The following is a 19,030-nucleotide window of genomic DNA, read 5'->3' as shown; positions in this document are numbered from 1 at the left end:
GTGCACATACCGAAACCCTAACTCTAGCCCTAACCCTACCCCTAACCCTACCCCTAACCCTATTCTAACATTAGTGGAAAAAAAAAATTTCTTTATTTTTTTATTGTCCCTACCTATGGGGGTGACGGGGGGGGTGGGGGTCATTTATTATTTTTTTTATTTTGATCACTGAGATAGATTATATCTCAGTGATCAAAATGCACTTTGGAACGAATCTGCCGACCGGCAGATTCGGCGGGCGCACTGCGCATGCGCCTGCCATTTTGGAAGATGGCGGCGCCCAGGGAGAAGACGGACGGGACCCCGGCTGGATCGGTAAGTATGATGGGGTGGGGGGGGACCACGGGGGGGGGGAATCAGAGCGCGGGAGGGGTGGAACGGAGCACGGGGGCGTGGAACGGAGCACGGGGGGCGTGGAACGGAGCACCGGGGGGGGGGGGGGGGGGGTGGTGGATCGGAGTGCAGGGGGGGTGATTGGAGCACGGGGGGGTGATTGGAGCACGGGGGGGGAGCGGAGCCCTGTACTGAGGGAAGCCGGAGCAGTGTACCGGCCAGATCGGGGGGCTGGGGGGGCGATGGGTGGGGTGGGGGCACATTAGTATTTCCAGCCATGGCCGATGATATTGCAGCATCGGCCATGGCTGGATTGTAATATTTCACCCGTTATAATAGGTGTAATATTACAAATCGCTCTGATTGGCAGTTTCACTTTCAACAGCCAATCAGAGCGATCGTAGCCACGAGGGGGTGAAGCCACCCCCCCTGGGCTAAACTACCACTCCCCCTGTCCCTGCAGATCGGGTGAAATGGGAGTTAACCCTTTCACCCGGCCTGCAGGGACGCGATCTTTCCATGACGCCACATAGGCGTCATGGGTCGGATTGGCACCGACTTTCATGACGCCTACGTGGCGTCATGGGTCGGGAAGGGGTTAATGCATCCTTGGATGCGGCAAATTGTTCTGCATTGGCCGATTATTTGGCGCAAAGTTGGATCAACTTATATCTGATACCACAGGGGGAAAGAGTAATTTCCTTCCACAACAAAGGGTTAAGCAACCTTTTCGTCGCCAATTTCAAGCAAGGTTTAAATTCCTAGCCTCCATAGATATCCAAGATGCCTATCTGCATGTCCCCATATTTCTTCCGCATCAAAGATTTCTACGGTTTTCCATAGGCGAACGTCACTTCCAATTCACAGCATTACCTTTCGGTCTCGCCTCTGCTCCCAGGGTGTTCACAAAGGTGATGTCAACAGTTGTGTCCATCCTGTACTCCCGGGGCATAGTCATTTTGCCATACTTGGACGATCTCTTGGTCAAGGGGCCAACTTTTCAAGCATGCAAAGAGAACGTCAGCATCACTTTGGACACTCTATCCCGACTAGGGTGGCTGGTCAATCTAAAAAAGTCATCTCTAGTCCCATCTCGAAAGATTTCTTTTTTAGGAATGATCTTCGATACTTCTCGGGGTCTGACTATCCTACCCCAGAACAAGGTACTCTGCCTTCGGCAGGAAGTGAAAATACTACAGCAGCCGAGTTTTCACTCAATCCGGTTTTGCATGAGGGTCTTGGGCAGGATGGTGGCGGCCATGGAAGCAGTACCATTCGCCCAATTTCATCTTCGCCCTTTCCAGCAGGCAATTTTGTCAGCCTGGAACAGGAGTCATGCTTCTCTCAACCTCCGGTGTCGTCTGTCTCCCCGGGTCAGGCAATCTCTCATATGGTGGATGAGGAGCTCCTCTCTGCGGCAGGGGAAAGCCTTTTCTCCAGTCCATTGGCTGGTAGTTTCTACAGACGCCAGTCTTCTCGGTTGGGGAGCAGTGTTTCACCAACACACAGCACAAGGTTTTTGGTCCCCAGGGGAGTCAACTCTTCCAATCAATCTGTTGGAGATAAGGGCAATTTGGCTGGCTCTGCAGCACTTTCACCATCTTCTGGCGGGTCACCCGGTCCGGATCCAGTCGGACAATGCCACGGCTGTGGCTTACGTAAATCATCAGGGGGGCACCCGCAGCAGGTCAGCCATGTGCGAGGTAGGGCAAATCCTCCGCTGGGCCTAGAACAACCACTCCGTGATGTCGGCAGTTTACATCCCGGGCAAGGAGAACTGGGCAGCGGACTTTCTGAGCCGTCAGGGTCTTGCGCCCGGGGAATGGTCTCTTCACCCCGACGTTTTTCGGCAGATTTGCCAACGCTGGGGTATCTCGGACGTGGATCTAATGGCATCTGGGTGGAATGCCAAGGTCCCCAGGTTCGTAGTTCGTTATCGAGATCAAAGAGCTCTCGCCGTAGACGCACTGGTCCTTCCTTGGAATCAGTTTCGTCTTCCATATCTGTTTCCTCCTCTGGCGCTCCTCCCAAGGGTAGTCAGGAAGATCAAGATAGAGGGAGTTCTGGCAATTCTAGTCGCCCCAGATTGGCCTCGGAGGTCATGGTACGCGGACCTCGTTCAGCTGATTGCCGGGGTTCCTTGGCAGCTGCCAATACGGCCAGATCTTCTGTCGCAGGGGCCGATATTCCACCAGAACTTAGGGGCCCTGCGTTTGACGGCTTGGCCGTTGAATCTTGGATTCTGACCCAGGCCGGTTTTTCTCAAAAGGTAGCTTCCACTATGATGAATGCTCGAAAGACGGTTTATGCGCGCATTTACCACCACACCTGGAAAGTTTTTCTCTCGTGGTGCAGGAAGAAGGGTCTTCCTCCTTTACGGTTCTCCGTTCCTAATGTTTTAGCTTTTCTCCAAGCTGGTTTAGACTCAGGTCTCGCTCCAAGTACCCTTAGGAGGCAAATATCAGCCTTATCGGTTCTTTTCCAGCGCAGGATTGCTACCATTTCACAGGTCAAGACTTTTTTGCAATGAGTCTCTCACATGGTTCCTCCTTACAGAGCCCCGCTAGAAGCTTGGGACCTTAATCTGGTCTTGAGTGCTCTTCAGGAAGCCCCATTTGAGCCCCTCCAAGAAGTTTCTTTAACGTATCTTTCTTGGAAGGTTTTGTTTTTGGTAGCCATAACCTCCATTAGGCGGGTGTCGGAATTGGCGGCCTTGTCATGCCAGTCGCCGTTTCTGCAATTTCATCAGGATAAGGTAGTATTAAGACCAGTTCCCTCTTTTCTGCCAAAGGTAGTTTCCTCGTTTCACATCAATGAGGACATAGTCTTGCCTTCCTTTTGTCCTGCACCTTCACACCGTGTGGAAAAGCTCTCCATACTCTGGACCTGGTGCCAGCGCTGAGAAGATATGTTTCTCGGACCGCTTCTTTTCGATAGACGGATGTCCTGTTCGTTCTTCCTGTGGGTCACAGAAAGGGATTCGCAGCCTCTAGGTCGACCTTAGCCAGATGGATACGAGCCACCATTCAGGAGGCCTACCGCATCAAGGGTGCAGCCATCCCGGCTGGGATCCGGGCACACTCTACTCGAGCGGTAGGGGCTTCCTGGGCGCTTCGGCACCAAGCTTCAGCAGAACAGGTTTGCAAAGCGGCAACGTGGTCCAGCCTGCACACTTTCTCTAAGCATTATAATATCCACACTCAGGCCTCTGCTGATGCAAGTTTGGGAAGAAAAATTCTTCAGGCTGCGGTATCGCACCTATAGGCGGTAAGTGCCTAAGGGTTTTGTTCCAGTGAGTCTTTTTTCCCACCCTGGGACTGCTTTGGGACATCCCACAGTCCTGTGTCCCCCAATGAGACGATGGAGAAACAGGGATTTTTGTGTTACTCACCGTAAAATCCTTTTCTCCGAGTCATTCATTGGGGGACACAGCTCCCTCCCTATTTCTTCTTATTTTTCTACGGAGTTGTTCAGACTGTAGTATTATTCTAGACATGTTGTCTTTGCTCTAATGCTGTTTTGTTTTCTCTATCTCCTACTGCTTGTGCACCAAACTGGAGCTGTCAGGGCCAGTGTCAAGGTGTATACTATGGAGGAGGAGCTAACTTTTTTTTGTCTACTTAGTGTCAGCCTCCTGGCGGCAATAGCATACACCCACAGTCCTGTGTCCCCCAATGAATGACTCGGAGAAAAGGATTTTACGGTGAGTAACACAAAAATCCCTGTTTTTTTGCCATTTCACCGCACATGGAATTTTTTTCCCGTTTTCTAGTAAACGACATGGTAAAACCAATGATGTCGTTCAAAAGTACAACTTGTTTCGCAAAAGATAAGCCCTCACATGGCCATATTGACGGAAAAATAAAAACGTAATGGCTCTGGGAAGGAGGGGAGCAATAAACGAACATGGAAAAACTGAAAATCCCAAGGTCATGAAGGGGTTAAGACTCCATTCTGGAATCTTAGTTTTCCGTGTCCTTCGTAGTTGGAATGGCTTTTATGTGTGTTTGAAGATCTTGAAGGTGTTTTATGTGGGTCTCCTTCCATGTACCCAGAAGGGCACAGAACTGCAGAGGAGGGCCCCCACCACTGTAACCAATAGGAACTGTGGATGGGACAAAGTCTGTACATATCGGTGACAGAGAGGACGTGACAGACACCCAAGAGAACAGGGGGCTGAGGGCCATCCTGATCATGTGTGACGCACTTCAGTGTGGAAACTGCAGTCGCTATTGTGTGCGGTGAGAAGTCCTTGCGGAATCTAGGGCCCTGACATCAGAGCTATCAGTCCACCAGCGAAGAAACATTCTTTCAGCAGTCAGAAAGGGAGTCGGGGTGAGTCCCTGGAGTGGGAATGCTGAGCTGGTGGAGCCGACTCCATTTTGCAAGCTTCTCAGGAGCTCTCCGTGCTCCTAAGAAAACGAGTAATGCTCACTGAAGAGCGGTAAGTATTGGCTGCTAGTGGGGTTCTTCCTTATCACCTGCATTAGCAGTAGTTTGAGGGGCAAATTAAGGGCTAGGAATACTGTGGAGTCGGTCCTGTGATGGGGAGCTGTGGATCGTGCTTCCTTACTCCTCCAAAGCCAGGCCAAGCCTCCCCTGAAACAAAAAAAAACTTGTCCCACAAGCGTCTCCGGCCACTTTAGTGGCAGACATAAACTTTTGAATGGTCCAGTTTAGACCTTGTTACGCAAGTTCCATTTTTCAAGCTTTTTTTCTTGTCAGTGAATGAGGATGATGTTTAGAGTCCTTAAATCCCATACTTAGCTCGTCCTGCTCTTAGCTTTCACCCAGACTAGACAATGTTCTATAGACCTATTAGTATCACATTTCATGATGTTAGGATGATTGAGGTTCTCCTATTTCCAGCCCCGTCTTACATGTCCGTTGTCTCTCTGTTACAGGTCCGTTCACAGATGTCGTAACAACAAACCTGAAACTCATGAACCCAACAGAAAAAAACATTTGTTTCAAAGTGAAGACCACGGCACCTCGCCGGTACTGTGTGCGACCTAACAGCGGGGTCATCGATGCCGGCTCCTCAATCAATGTATCTGGTGAGTCTTTGGTAATTAAATCGAGGAAACTGTATGTGATTTCCAGCAACTGCTCCCCAAGGATTTGATCACGTAGGATGGGCATGAAAGTATAATAGTTGTTTCTATTGGGTAGCTGCAGACAGGACTGAAAACCTCATATACCTGGAATACTCCGAGCCTTGATTTCTTAACTCTCCTGGGGCCCTCGCACATCTGGAGAAAGTGTTCCCAAGTGAAATCGATGAAATATTTCAGCTTCCTCACGGTTCTCTCCATTGAGATCTGTAGAATTTATGCAATAGAGACAAGTGGAGTATTCTCCCCCTTCCCGCTGTACTGTTGTATGATGCTGGAAACTTAACCATATTATGGACTAAATGGGGAAAAATCCAGTAAAAAGAAAAACAGTACAGTATTTCCGGCATTGTTTTGGGGTTTTTGATTTTTGTGTGATAAAAATGTAAATGACCAGGCAGCGCCAACATGATTATTCAACTTGTATAGGTTTTTTTTATTTTTATTCCTACATTTAAAGAGGACCCAGTGAAGTGTCCAGAATTGCTCTCATTTTATGTGTATTGATCACGAATATTCTTCTTCCCTTCTGACACCTGTCAAAACATTCATCGTACATGTACAACTCGAGTTGGGAGCGGGTGTACAGCAGACTATGGCTGTGGTACCCAGTCAGCACCTGCTTCTAACAGCAGCAAAGTGGTCCTCCGATATGCCGCGGTCAGTCTCATCGCGTAATTGCGGGGTCCTGTTGGGTTGCCAATGCAGACGGTATTATGACAATGTTCCTGAGAAATGCAACCCATTGCTGGACTTCATAGGAGACTGTATAAAGAATAGCAATATATGATTCAAGTCCCCTGAAAGTGACTGAAAAAAAAAAAGTTTTAAATATTAAAAAAAAATAAAAATTTAATCACTTTTTTTCTTCTTCCCCTATTAAAAATAAAAATATGAATACAATAAAATAATAAAAATTCTTATTTCCATATCAATTCAAAGGCTGATTTCTCAATAATGAAGGAGCGAATTGGCCATGTAAAGATATTGCTGGTCTTGACTTTTAATGAGTTGCAAGTGAAAATGAATAGTTTGGTTGTGAAGTCCTGCTGACCAGGGATTCCTTGATATGTTTTTGTCTATGCCACATTTTATAATTTCAATATCATCTTGGGGCCTAGACGGAAAAGCCAGTCTCCTAATTTGACATTCCTATACAATGACTGGTTACGTCCTCGTCTGCACACATGTAGTTATGTAGTTGGGTGTGTTCTTTTAAATTGTATATTTATCACTGTCACTTATCCGCTCCCTCCCAGAAAATACTCCACCCAGCATAATTCATTACACTTCATTAATGAAAGGTAAAAAAAAGCCATCACCACCGCAGCATGAAGAAACCTAAAGAACCAAGATGGCATGACGTTCTGGAGAAACACCATCCATGTGGCCGCGGAGACTACAGCAGGATTATGTAATATCTGCCCTCTTGTGGTTTATCAAGAGTATTGCATCTGTGAATTTTAACCCTTTTCCCCTCTTTGTTTTTAGTTATGCTGCAACCGTTTGATTATGATCCTAATGAGAAAAGCAAGCATAAGTTCATGGTCCAGTCCATTTATGCGCCGCCAGACACCTCCGACATGGAAGCTGTTGTAAGTATATAGAACATATTGTTTTGACATTGCAAAACTAAGTATTATAAATGTTTTTCTAACCAGTTATAACCAAACCAAATATTATGTTAATACAGCATTTCTCCAGATGTCCCTTATTGATAGCCATATGGCTTAGTTTGTTTGTACGTGGAGTTTTATTTTATTTTCTAAAACCTCATGCTCAAGATAAGTTATCCCCCACCAATAGGCCAGACCCCCAGCTATCCTTAGGGAAGGGCTGTGGAACCAGGGAACCAACCTCCGCAGAGCCCCATTGTTAACGGAGCTGAGGTGCACATGCTCGACCTCCTACTCCATTCATTATCTATGGGACTGCCGAAGCTACTAGATCGTTGTACTAGGCTTTCTCCTTCAGTTCCATAGACAATGAATGGTGCAGAGGTCAAACGTGCACATGCGCTCCATTTCTGACATGGTGGTGCTGATCTCAGACTTGCTAGGTGTTTAGCCATTTACTTTCTTGGGAATAACTTTTTACTGGGGGTTTATTTTTCTTTCCATTCATTCTTCCCTTGCTGTAATGGGAAGTAGCTCTCCATGCACCGACTTCCTGGCTTAGACCGTATTAATCTGAACAATCAAAGCTGCAGTGTGAAGCATGGATGAGAGAATGAGCAGCAGTCTGAGCCTAGGTTGAGGTGGATTTTTAGACTTTCACTACACAAAGCAGCGAACCTATCCAATCTATATTGAATGAAGATAGGTTTCTAAAAATAGATATCTTTAATCTCCCTAGTGGAAAGAAGCGAAGCCGGATGAATTGATGGATTCAAAACTCCGGTGCCTGTTTGAGCTACCTTCTGAGAATGACAAGCCTGTAAGTAAATCAGCATTTATTTGACTTCAGTGTGTACCACTAATTTCTAGGATGTTTTCAGTTGCAAAACCACAGCATTTTGCTGCATTTTTAGGACAAGTGTATCAAAAACCCATACCTAACCATATGTCTGGATGGTATAATACAGAAGATGTACATTTAACCCCTTCCCTTTGTGGCAGGTGCATAGAGCAGGCTCCACAATTGGATCTGTTAAAAATAAAATGTCCCTGTGCTGAGATAATCTTATAAATGTGCCCCTGCTGTGTACTGTGTAATGGCCGTGTCTGACAGTACAGGGACATGGTCTGATCATAGCACATCTCCTGGGCAGGGGAGAAAGAGGATAAAGGCAGGACTGTACGGGATCGATGCTGATTATTTCTGTGAGGCAAAGCATTTCCCTGCCTGTTTTTAAGCAATGCTTACCTACAAGAAAGAATAATTTGCGATCCTTGCTGTAATGTCCGTATACTTTTGCTTTCTCCCCTGCCCAGGAGCTGTGGTATGATCAAACAAACCATGTCACTGCACAGGCAGACACGGCCATTACACAATACACAGCAGGGGCACATTTATAAGATTATCTCAGCACAGGGACAGGTTTTTAAAATACATCCAACTACAAAACTTATTATTAGTCAAAGATCTATTGATTACAATGTTGTTTTAAAATTGGCTTTGTTCTTGAGAAAATCCCTTAATGACCCCAGCCTTTTTCAGTTTTTGCATTTTCGTTTTTTGCTCCCCTCCTTCCCAGAGCCATAACTTTTTTTATTTTTCCGTCAATATGGCCATGTGAGGGCTTATTTTTTGCGGGACGAGTTGTATGTTTGAACGACACCATTGGTTTTACCATGTCGTGTACTAGGAAACGGGGAAAAAAATTCCAAGTGCGGTGAAATTGCAAAAAAAAAGTGCAATCCCACACTTTGTTTTTTTGTTTGGCTATTTTTGGCTAGGTTCACTAAATGCTAAAACTGACCTGCCATTATGATTCTCCAGGTCATTGCGAGTTCATAGACACCAAACTTGTGTAGGTTCTCTTTTATCTAAGTGGTGAAAAAAAATTCCAAAGTTTGCTTTAAAAAAATAATAAATAAATGCGCAACTTTCTGTTACCTGTAGTGTCACCATTTTTCGTGTTATCTGCTTGGGTGAGGGCTAATTTTTGCGTGCCGAGCTTATGTTTTTCATGATCCCACTTTTGCGCAGATACAATCTTTTGATCGCCCATTATTGCATTTTAATGTAATTCTGGCGTTTTGATTTTTTTTCTCGCTACGCTGTTTAGCGATCAGGTTAATCCTTTTTTTTTTTTTTTTTTGATCGGGTGATTCTGAATGTAGCGATACTAAATGTGTATATGTTTGATTTTGTTTTTATTGTTTTATTTTGATTGGGGCGAAAGGGGGGTGATTTGAACTTTTTATGTTTCTAAAAATAATATTATATTTTTAAACCCTTTTTTTTTTTTCTCTTGCTTTTGCCATTCTTCAATAGCCTCCATGGGAGACTAGAAGCTGCCATAACTCAATCGCCTCTGCTACATATAGAGGTGATGCTCAGATCACCCCTAGGTAGCTGAATTACAGCATTGCTATTAGCGCGCGACCATAGCAAACCATCATCAACAACCATAGAGGTCTCCAGGAGACCTGTGGTTGTGATGGCAACGCACCGATGACCCCTGATCACATGGTGGGGGTCAGCGGTGCGTGTATTTCTGGCTGATTGCTGGAAGTGCTTGTTAAATGCCACTGTCCGCTTTAGACAGCGGCATTTAACTAGTTAATAGGCACGATCATTTCGCGATTCCGCTGGCACCTATTGCGGGCACATGTCAGCTGCCGGAGCCCACCTTAAAGCGGGGGATACTGCCAGCTGACAGAGTACTACGTCAGCTGGCAGAAAGGAGTTAAGCTCTCTTGCAATACGATTTTGGGTCGCCATTGCAGCCAGGGGCCTTCTGAAAGCTCCCCATCGCTGCATTTCCCATAAAAAAAAATATGTATATGTAATGTAAAGAACATTTATCAGTTTCCTGCAAAGTCCAAATGATTAAAAACTAGTATTATTGAACATGTACATTAATCTGGTTAAGCAGCAGGATTCCATGTCAAGCAGCAGATGCAAAATCATACAAGGATGTATAAAAAGAGAGAAAATCCTGTGATCCCAATGTACTGTTACCCCTTTATAAATCATTTCTAAGGCCACATCTAGAATATAGGATTCTATTCAGGGCTTCACATCTTATAAAGGATATTAGGAAATTAGTTCAAAGGCAGGCAGCTATATTATTGCGTGGGATGGAAGGTCTCTCCTACAATGAGAGCATTGAAAAGTTAGGCATGCTTTTCTTAGGAGCATTCATTACGTGTGAAGTAAAAGGCAGCTAATTAGGAAAGGGTTCTTTACAGTTAGAGCATTCCACAGTCCGACAATTCAATTGCAAGCGGATAGTGATGGTAGACATTATAAGAGCATTTAAAAAATGGCTGGAGGCTTTTCTCATAACAAATGGCATTTCTGGTGTTAATAGTCTAGTGATAGAGAATGTAGAACTTTTTTCAACCCACTTAATGTAGTAGAGAGCATATAATTAGAAACTCCAGAACTGACGTTATTCTGTCGCCACACCTCTTCCAAAATATGCAATTAAAAGTGATCAAAACGTGGCACAGATCACAAAATATTACCACTGAAATCTCTAGTTTGGCCTTGCCATATTTGTAAAGACCTGGAGAATCATGTTGCCAGGTAACCAGGTAATTTTTTACTGGTGGCTAAATGGTGTTATTGGTGGCTAAATGCCACAGGAACAGAACCCAAGAAACTTATGGCAGTATTTATTTTTTCCTCATTATTCAGTACGTTATATGATGAAGTGAATGATGTCGCTCAAAGCCACAACTCGTTCCCTCACCCCGAAAAAAATCAAAAACCGCCCATAGACTGGAAGGTAGTTACAGAAATAGAACAATAATGATGACCCTTAGAGAAAAAAGAGGAAAAAACAAAATTGCAAAGATGAAAACTGACTCTGCAGCAATGGGTTAATCTTTCTCATTTTCCCTGTTGCATTTTAGCATGATGGTGAACCAAACAAGGTCCTCTCTAGCATTGTAACAAAGACAGAATCCACCTCTATGTTCAAATCCATAAGTTCCAGTCTGGACGACCCCGAGCAGAAGAAGTTGTCAGAAGATAATAAGCGGCTGCAGGCGGAACTCCAGAGACTACGGGACGACATAAAGATCAAGGTACTGACATAAAACCAATCCCGTTCCCTGCAGCCCTTTTGTGTGTAGATATCCAAGGGTGCGTTCCTATTTGCCAGTGTCCCTCTGATAACACCTAACTTCAGCCATTCAGGTTTGTCATAGGAACATATGTGAATCCGCATCACCAACCACAACACTGTTCACATCTCAGCCTAGTGATCTTGTAGATGTTCATTCAGATTATGGCACCTTCAAATAAAAGGGGAATTAAAGGGCTTCCCCAATCAGACATGGGTGGGTGGCATATCACAAAATGATGCCCCTGATGTCCAAAAGTTAAGGGCTGTTTTGAAGGAAGTCACAGTCCTGCTAAGAGTCATCAGACTATACTGAGGTATTCTTAGAGTGAACCTGACGTCACCGCTGTGCTCTGCTTTACGGCCGGCACTGACAGTCAGTGCGGGAAGCCTACCTGCGGGGGACGTGACAGACATCGGAATGTGAGTATGTAGTGTTTTTTTTTTTTTGTTTTTTTTTTAACTTTTACAATGGTAACCAGGATAAATATTGGGTTACTAAGCGCGGCCCTGCACTTAGTAACCCGATATTTACCCTGGTTACCCGGGGACTTCAGCATGGTTGAAGACCGTTTCAACGATGCCGAAGTCGTTCCCCCGATCGTTGGTCGCTGGAGAGAGCTGTCTGTGTGACAGCTCCCCAGCGACCACACAACAACTTACCAACGATCACGGCCAGGTCGTATCGCTGGTCGTGATCGTTGGTAAGTCGTTTAGTGTAATGGTACCTTTAGCCCCTGATGACGGTGGGCTTACCTCATCATCGATTTTGGGGGTGACAGGTTCCCTTTAAGTTTTCCCAGTTTTTTTGTGGCAAAATTAGGGGGTCGGCTTATACTCGGGTCGGCTTATACTCGGGTATATACGGTATATTCCCTTCTACTTTTCTGAGATCGTGATTCCTTTTGTCCTTGTAGCAATCCATAATATTAGTGACATCTCCTATGATCAGAAGGGGCACTCCATGATTCTGTGCTGACATTGTTAGTTTATACAGTAAGGTATTACAAAAAATAATGCAATGGAGATCAACGTATCAAATACCCTACAACTTAGATATACAGTTTGCCCGTGTCTATTTTTACATTAACTCAAATGGAATAGACTAATGTATCAATATAAAGACTCCTATAGTGTGTTGAGAATATTGAATGATTTCTTGCCCCTTATTCACAATAGACCTTTTCTCTTTGGTAAGGTGCGTTTCCTGTAAGCCTATTATAGAGGGGTTAAGCCATTGAATTTACTGAAAATCCATCAGAGAGACCTCTAACATTCCAATGTGAAATCTCAATTATTCCTGACATTGTTTCTAAAGTTGAGAGATTTGCCCATCATCCAACTATACACTAAACCAGCTTCACACTTTCTGGATTTGAAAAGGACAGTGCCTTGACCTGTGATGAGCCAAAAGTAAAGAACCCCTTCAACTCTCCCCTCCCTCATACCTCCCTACCCCTCCCAAACTCCAACATAAGATAAAGAGTATTGGTTTCCTCTCTCACCGAATCTATGCCCAATGCTGCTGATAGAACTTCAAGAATATACCTAAAGAGCGCACACAAACTTCCCACCGTTGCATCCCCCCTCTGCTAATATCAGTGAGTACTCCATTAAACTTAGAACAGGTAAAGACTAAACTTCAAGGCTAAATGACTATTAAACCAGAGCTATTAAGTAGATCCTAGAGCAACATAAACACGCATGCAATCAGTAGCAGACCACAGTGTACATTATGGCATTTGCGTTCGTAAAGAACCTAGAGCCATATTCATGAGGGAACATAATTCCCTATGGGATAAACCCGCAGCAACCTCCCTCTTTTCCAGATCTGCCAATCTTGCGTGGCTTCCATACGTAGCTGTTTTTTATGCTGGTCCAGCCGTTTCATGGCATCCTCAGCGCCTGGAAAAAAGTTTCGCCCAGAGCATCAATTCGTAGCCGAACCGGGTACATGAATCTTGGAGCATGATGAGCCTAAATTCCTTAGGCGCTTCTTCACTTCCGTGAATTTCATCATCTTCTGTACCTCCGAAAAGATGGAGACTTTGCTCTCATTTAATAGAGATCTTACAGCTCTCTGGCATATGTTAAGATAGTATCACGGTCTCTGTAGTGCAAGATTCTGGCTAGCATCGGATTGGGAGAGTGCTTGGGGGGTAAGGGTCTTGAAAGAACCTGTTAAGCTCTTTCTATGGCAAATAAAGGTGTCAAAAGGTCAGTTCTGAGCTTATTTTTAAGCCAATTTTCAATAAATTCAGTGGGCGCATCCCCTTTTGTTTTTCTGGAATTCCTTTTCATGCAGCATTCTAGGTCACCTGTTTTAGCAACCAGTTCAGAAATACAGTGCATTGACCTCATTTGAACCCTTTTCACATTCAGGATATCATCTTCATTGGTCTCCCCTCTCTTCCATGGCATCGGTACTTTCAGTAACACTTAAGCTCTGATTTTATATTCGATCTGTCCTCCTTTAAGCTACCCATTTGCTGGCTCAGCATACTTAACGTGGACTTACAAAATGAAACACTGCAAACACATCTTTGATTGTTGGTTCACGAGAATCCTCATTCTCTGCAGTCTGTTGTACAGCACCCCCCAGGGATTCTAGCATTACACGATCTGCTGGGATCTGTTGTTCCTCTCTTTCATGTCCTGACATTTCATGTACAGCAGGGTTAAAAGGCACACTGTAGCCTGGTGCATGCTATCATTTTCCCTGCGGCAAATTGCTCAAGTTTTGCCACCATTTCCAGCCTCTTTGTAAGAGCTGTATTAGCATGTTCTGCTATGGCAGGGGCCCCCAGCTTTGACGTGTACGCAGACTACGGGCCCCCAGCTTTGACGCGAGCGCCCAATTGTGCGTTCTCTCCCCCCCCCCCCTCAAAAAAAGGGGGGGGGGAAGCGAAGAGCAAAAACACACACCAATATACAGTAGGTGTGTGTAATGTAATAGAGGAGATGTGTGTGTGTGTGTGTGTATATATATAGAGAGGCAGATATATTTTAGAGATACATAATATATATCTACTATCTCTGTTTGGATATATATATATGTGTGTGTGTGTGTGTGTGTGTGTGTGTGTGTGTGTGTGTGTGTGTGTGTGTGTGTTTGTGTGTGTGTGCGCGCGTGCGTGCATATACAGACAGACAGATGGAGGCGACCCATAGACAATTATATAGTAGAATATATATATATATATATATATATATATATATATATATATATATATATATATATTCTACTATATAATTGTCTAAGGGTCGCCTCCGTCTGTCTGTCTGTCTTTCTGTCTGTCTTTCTGTCTGTCACAGATATTCATTGGTCGTGGCCTCTGTCTGTCATGGAAATCCAAGTCGCTGATTGGTCTCGCCAGCTGCCTGTCATGGCTGACGCGACCAATCAGCAACGGCCACAGTCCGATTAGTCCCTCCCTACTCCCCTGCATTCATTGCCCGGCACCCGCTCCATACTCCCCGCAGTCAGTGCCCGCTCCATATTCCCCTCCAGTCACCACTCACACAGGGTTAATGCCAGCAGTAACGGACCGCGTTATGCCGCGGGTAACTCACTCCGTTACCGCCGCTATTAACCCTGTGTGACCAAGTTTTTACTATTGATGATGCGTATGCAGCGTCAATAGTAAAAAGATCTAATGTTACAAATAATAATAAAAAAAAGTTATTCTCACCCTCCGACGTGCGCGGTGTCCTCGGCAGTGCAAGCGGCAGGCTCCGGTGCCCAGGATGCTATGCGAGAAGGACCTGCCATGACGTCACGGTCATGTGACCGCGACGTCCTCACAGGTCCTGCACTCATACCAACCCTGGGACCGGAAGCTGCCGCGTGCACCGCACACAGGCGCCAAGACTACAAGGGGCCCCTCGGAAGGTGAGTATATGTTTATTTTTTATTTTAAGTCTTTTTTAACCTGTTACATACGGGACTGGCCAATATACTACGGGACTGGCCAATATACTACGGGACTGGCCAATATACTACGGGACTGGCCGATACACTACGGGACTGGCCGATATACTACGGGGCTGGCCGATATACTACGTGGCTGGCCGATATCCTACGTGGCTGGCCGATATCCTACGTGGCTGGCCGATATCCTACGTGGCTGGCCGATATCCTACGTGGCTGGCCGATATCCTACGTGGCTGGCCGATATCCTACGTGGCTGGCCAACATACTATGTGGGCTGGGCAATATACTATGTGGACATGCATATTCTAGAATACCCAATGCGTTAGAATCGGACCACAATACAATATATATATATATATATATATATATATATATATATATATATATATATATATATATATATATATATATATATATATATATATATTTATATGTGTGATATAGATATATATAGATATATATATATATGTATATATATATATATATAGATATATGTATGTATGTATATATATGTAGCGGCACAGTATGTGAACGTGTGCCATAGACTGCGAGAAAGACAACCATGATATGCCATGGACTTCCTTACTCCCACCCTGTACCCCATCCATCGTTCCCACAGTCCCTACTCGCTGTTTCCTACTGAACCCGTGCTTTGGCAAAACTGATGTTTATTTAGTCCTGCCAATAAAGCTTATTTCAATTAGTGATTATATATATATATATATATATATATATATATATATATATATATATATATATATATATATATATATAGATACATCTGTCGCTATGTCTTCTCATAATCTTATTGTGCAGCAATTCCCTTTATCACCACTTGGCTGTGCACTAACACAAGTCTTTATTTTCTTTAACAGGAGGAAGATGGGTTGAGAATGAGAAAAGTTCAAGCTTCCAGTAACCCTGTCTCTTCATCCTCTAGCTTTGTAAAAGATGAAGGCTTAAACCCCCGAATACTCGCCCTGGCAGTCTTGGTTTTCATTATTGGTGTAATCATAGGGAAAGTGGCCTTGTAGATGACGCATGCTTTAAAGGAAATGAGAGAGAGAGAGAGAAAAAAAAAACAAATTTACAAAATCATACTGTCGATGGTTTAGCCATATCAAAAAAATTAAATTTATTCATAACGAGAGTGAGAAAAAGGAAAAAAAAATGTACATTTCACAGGTCTTGTCTTTAAGTTCCTCCACACCCCTTCTCCCCGTTCAGTTCTAACATTTTTTTTTTGCTTCTAGGATCAGATCAATTGTACAGAATGATTCACTAGCAAAGATCATTATTGATTAAATAACCGAACGTCACCTAATTCTTAACGTTGTACTGTAAAATGTCAATTTAAAGACACAGTGAAAAAAACACATTTTTAAACCTTTGGGTAAGTGTTTCCAGTTTACCTCCTAAGGAAAAAAAATAAAAATCAGATGTCATCAATTTAGGTCCAGTGGCACCATCATTGGTTCCAAGGGAGGGGGAAGGGAAGTGGTATATGTATATTTTTTTTGCCCTCCAGCCTATGTATACATATATAAATATATATAAATATATTAGTCATACTTGCTGCTCATGAAGGATTACGTCCATTTTTAAGTGTAGAAATCTCCCGTGCTGCATCCTGTGGTCTACCTGGATTTGCACAAAGTCTGTAGCCAGTTCACAGTTTGGGGCGGGCAGCCATATGGGCGATGGGATTCAGTTAGCCCCATTCCAAGGCTGTGCAGTACAGATATAGTTTTTCGTTTCACAGTGGTTATAGGACGCAGGTATATATGTACAGAAGTGTCGGGTATTGGCTTGTATTAACAGGGATGGGGTGCTCTGGCATAGCAGTGAATATTGGGGTGCTTGGGAGTAGTTATTTGGAATAGGGACCAAACGGGAGACCATCATATAGTATTTTATACAGGGTAGGGTAAGGAGTCTGCTCTACCCTGCCCCATAATAAAGCCATTTTACAGTGTTTAACCCACGTCGTTATCCATTACCTTTTACCCATTGTTTAGGTAATCTGAGGATGCAGAAACGTTTGTTGCGCATACATGAAACCCGCACATGACTCAGTATATAGTTTGGCATTCATTGTCTTGATCTATGGGGGTCCTTTTTTTTGTGTGTGTGTGTTCTGTGTGGTCAGACAAAAGAAATGTTTTGTATGAACATCTTAATACATGGGGTCTTGTTGAAAATTTAGCATCCCACCCTCTGGCCCTTCCTTGTGGTTTTAGTTATAATATCTGGGGGGGGAATAAAATCTAACCCATCAGGTGTCCCTGCTGTAAATTAAATCTTTCAAAAATATCTGTCTGTGGTTTATTTTGAATTTTTTATGTTGTGTAAACTTTTTGTTTTGAGCATTTTGCAGCTAAATTTGTATGTAGATTGAAATTGTGCCACCCTTGCTCCATGGCTCTGCCTGCTATTTCATTTCGCTCTCATTCAGGATATAATATAGCTGAGCTTCAATACCAGACGTGGCCCAAGTAGAACGCAGGTCTATTTTCTAGTCACATACAACCCCTTAACAGTTCCCCCCCCCCCCTCTCTTGAGCAGCCCAGACCATGGTCTCATTCACACATTTGGTTTTATTTGCATACAAAACGAAACAGACCATTTGATAGTAATGAAATGGTAAACATTTGGATGGCATCCATGTGCAGTCTTTTTTTTTTTTTTTTTTTTCCCTTCCTTGGATTTGCTTTGGAGACTTTTGACGCATGACTTGGATCAAAAAAGTAGATATTTCCGTTTTTCTTTCTTCCGCTCATATACTATAAAATGGAGGATACTATAAATAAATAAATAAAATAAAAAATGGACGAAACAAGTACAAAAAAGCCAAATGTCTGAAAGAGGCCTAACTCTTAAGGATACACGAAGGTCAGTTTTGGGCAGCGACAAAAGCCCCCTCCCCACCCTGAATCGGTTACTCGGGCCTAGTAATCGGTGCCCACAGTTAGGCCAGTACTATTCCTTAGATGCTTGTAATAAGCTTTTCTGAAACCTAGGCTAAACCTAAGGCTGGAATCTCACATGCAGTTTTTTAGTCATTCTCAGAAATGGTTTCAAAAGGCCTGGAAAATATTAAAGGAAGTAGAGATGAGCAAAAAAAATTCACTGTCTTGGTCTTTCATCCAGTTCAGTTCTTCGAGGTTGTCTTCACCTCTGAGCCTAGTTTCTTGGGTGTCTCCTGCGCTTATGTCAAGATTTCATGTGAGGATTAGTGACTAGGCCTCACATAATGTTGCCTGACCTAGTAAGTGCAAGTGGTACCCAGGATGCCCGGGCTCAAGATGTTGGCTGAAGATGTGAGGACTGTTCTGGTCCGGCTGCCCTGTATGACCTAACTAGATGTCTGACAAGTGCAGCCAGAATTTTTTTTGGTCAGCCATGAAAGCTAGGCTTTTCCCCCTCAGTGCTGGATCCATTTCTGAGTAATTTAGTTCCTACGTGACGATATCCTTCGGTGCTTATTTAGCAGCTGGTCCGATCGCGGTTCACCTCCAGAGCTGCATCGGCACCCAGCATAGAACGGGAAAAGTTTGGTGTTAGCCCCGCCCCAGATAAAGGTTTGGTTCTGACTATTGCTACCCTATTTTTCTAGTTTAAGGTTTGGTTATAAGAGGCGTGCAGTTTAATAGAGGCAGCTCTCACATCCTGGGGTAGAAGCACTTACATTTTCCATCCTTTTCTGAAGGGCAGTATTGTGGAACACGTTTTTTTGTTGTTTTGAAGGGGGCTTGTAATATATGTATTAAGACAATGGTTGAATTAAAAGTAGAGCCCATTTTAGAACAATGTTTTACATTAAAAATCTACATTGAGTCAGTGATGTTTCTTTACTTGTGCTGATTTTAGACTAATAAGTAGTTTTCTACCCCATTTACATCCAAAAC

General features: G+C 43.9%; 1 protein-coding gene across 1 annotated transcript in view; it reads left to right on the top strand.

The window, feature by feature from the left end:
• The window catches only part of VAPB (VAMP associated protein B and C), a 66,001-nt gene extending 48,567 nt beyond the window's left edge, over positions 1-17,434 (top strand). The window contains exons 2-6 of the mRNA XM_069751240.1: positions 5,238-5,390; positions 6,939-7,042; positions 7,803-7,883; positions 10,976-11,149; positions 15,997-17,434. Coding sequence (XP_069607341.1) covers positions 5,238-5,390; positions 6,939-7,042; positions 7,803-7,883; positions 10,976-11,149; positions 15,997-16,155 — 671 coding nt within the window. The 3' untranslated portion in view covers positions 16,156-17,434. The remainder of the gene's footprint in view (positions 1-5,237; positions 5,391-6,938; positions 7,043-7,802; positions 7,884-10,975; positions 11,150-15,996) is intronic.
• The last annotated feature ends 1,596 nt before the right edge of the window (positions 17,435-19,030 follow it).

Source organism: Ranitomeya imitator, chromosome 2, assembly GCF_032444005.1.
Source record: "Ranitomeya imitator isolate aRanImi1 chromosome 2, aRanImi1.pri, whole genome shotgun sequence".
NCBI lineage: Eukaryota > Metazoa > Chordata > Amphibia > Anura > Dendrobatidae > Ranitomeya > Ranitomeya imitator.
Note: the sequence above shows the minus strand (reverse complement) of the source record. Positions and strands in the feature narration are given on the sequence as shown.